General features: G+C 43.8%; 1 protein-coding gene across 1 annotated transcript in view; it reads right to left on the reverse strand.

Annotated features, from left to right (window-relative positions):
- Scp2 (sterol carrier protein 2) overlaps nucleotides 1-1,155 on the reverse strand; it is an 88,448-nt gene that overhangs the window by 49,648 nt on the left and 37,645 nt on the right. The window contains exon 7 of the mRNA XM_029540387.1: nucleotides 933-1,019. Coding sequence (XP_029396247.1) covers nucleotides 933-1,019 — 87 coding nt within the window. The remainder of the gene's footprint in view (nucleotides 1-932; nucleotides 1,020-1,155) is intronic.

The following is a 1,155-nucleotide window of genomic DNA, read 5'->3' on the forward strand; positions in this document are numbered from 1 at the left end:
ATTGTTTATAAAAGAGGTCTCAGTCATCGAAAATGGCTCAGCATGTAAAAGCACTCGTGGTCTAAGCCTGAGGGTCTGAGTTCAGTCCCCAGAATGCACATAAAGGAGGTGGAGGAAGGAGGGAACCAACTCCACAAAGTGGTCTTCTGACCTCCATAATAGATGCGGGGGGCACAAACATCGTGTATCCCTCACGGCTATGACACAATGATTACAAATAAAAAATAAAAAAATAAAATAAAATCCAGGGTCTGTTTAGATAGTTCAGTGGGCAAAGGTATGTCTGGTGTCTGAAGAGGTCAGAAGAAGGTCCAGATCCTCTGGAGCCAGAGTTGAAAATGGTTGTAAGACATCATGTAGGTGCTGGGAGTCGAACCTGGGTCCTCTGGAAGGGCACCTGGACTGTATCTCTAGTTTGTTGTTCTTTGAGGTAGTGTCTCACTCATCATGCAACTCTAACTAGCTTGGAACTTGACTTATAGTCCAGTGTTGTTCTTTTTTTTTTATTTTATTTTATTTTTTTTTTGTTTTTTGTTTTTCGAGACAGGGTTTCTCTGTGTAGCCCTGGCTATCCTGGAACTCACTCTGTAGACCAGGCTGGCCTCGAACTCAGAAATCCGCCTGCCTCTGTCTCCCAAGTGCTGGAATTAAAGGCTTGCGCCACCATGCCCGGCGATTTTACACATTTTTAATGAATAAACAGAGAGCAGTCAAAGCGAGCAGAAGTTACGAGAGAAGGAAGAAGTAAAACGTATCTTTTCACGACCTCAGAGCAGCCACAGAAAATAAGGGTGCGCGCTTCTGAAGTAACGGAGTGCACAGCACACTGGCCAGTCTATAGAAGCTGCAGAGACAGCATAAGGGTTAGCCACCAAGGGACAGGTAGGGAGAAGAGTGGTTATGTCTAGGAAATGCTAACATGTTTTTCTTACCAGCATTGTAAGATGGTCAGAAAATCGAAAACTGATTTTGATTTCATTATTTCGTCTAAGCTGTATTCATCTTGGAACTGGGAATACCTAAACACAAGAGAAGCAAAGAAGCAACTGTAAGGCAGGTGGATTTCTGAGTTGGAGGCCAGCCTGGTCTACAAAGTGAGATCCAGGACAGCCAGGGCTACACAGAGAAACCCTGTCTCAAAGGAAAAAAAAAAAA

The sequence above is a fragment of the Mus pahari genome, chromosome 6, assembly GCF_900095145.1.
Source record: "Mus pahari chromosome 6, PAHARI_EIJ_v1.1, whole genome shotgun sequence".
NCBI classification, from domain to species: domain Eukaryota; kingdom Metazoa; phylum Chordata; class Mammalia; order Rodentia; family Muridae; genus Mus; species Mus pahari.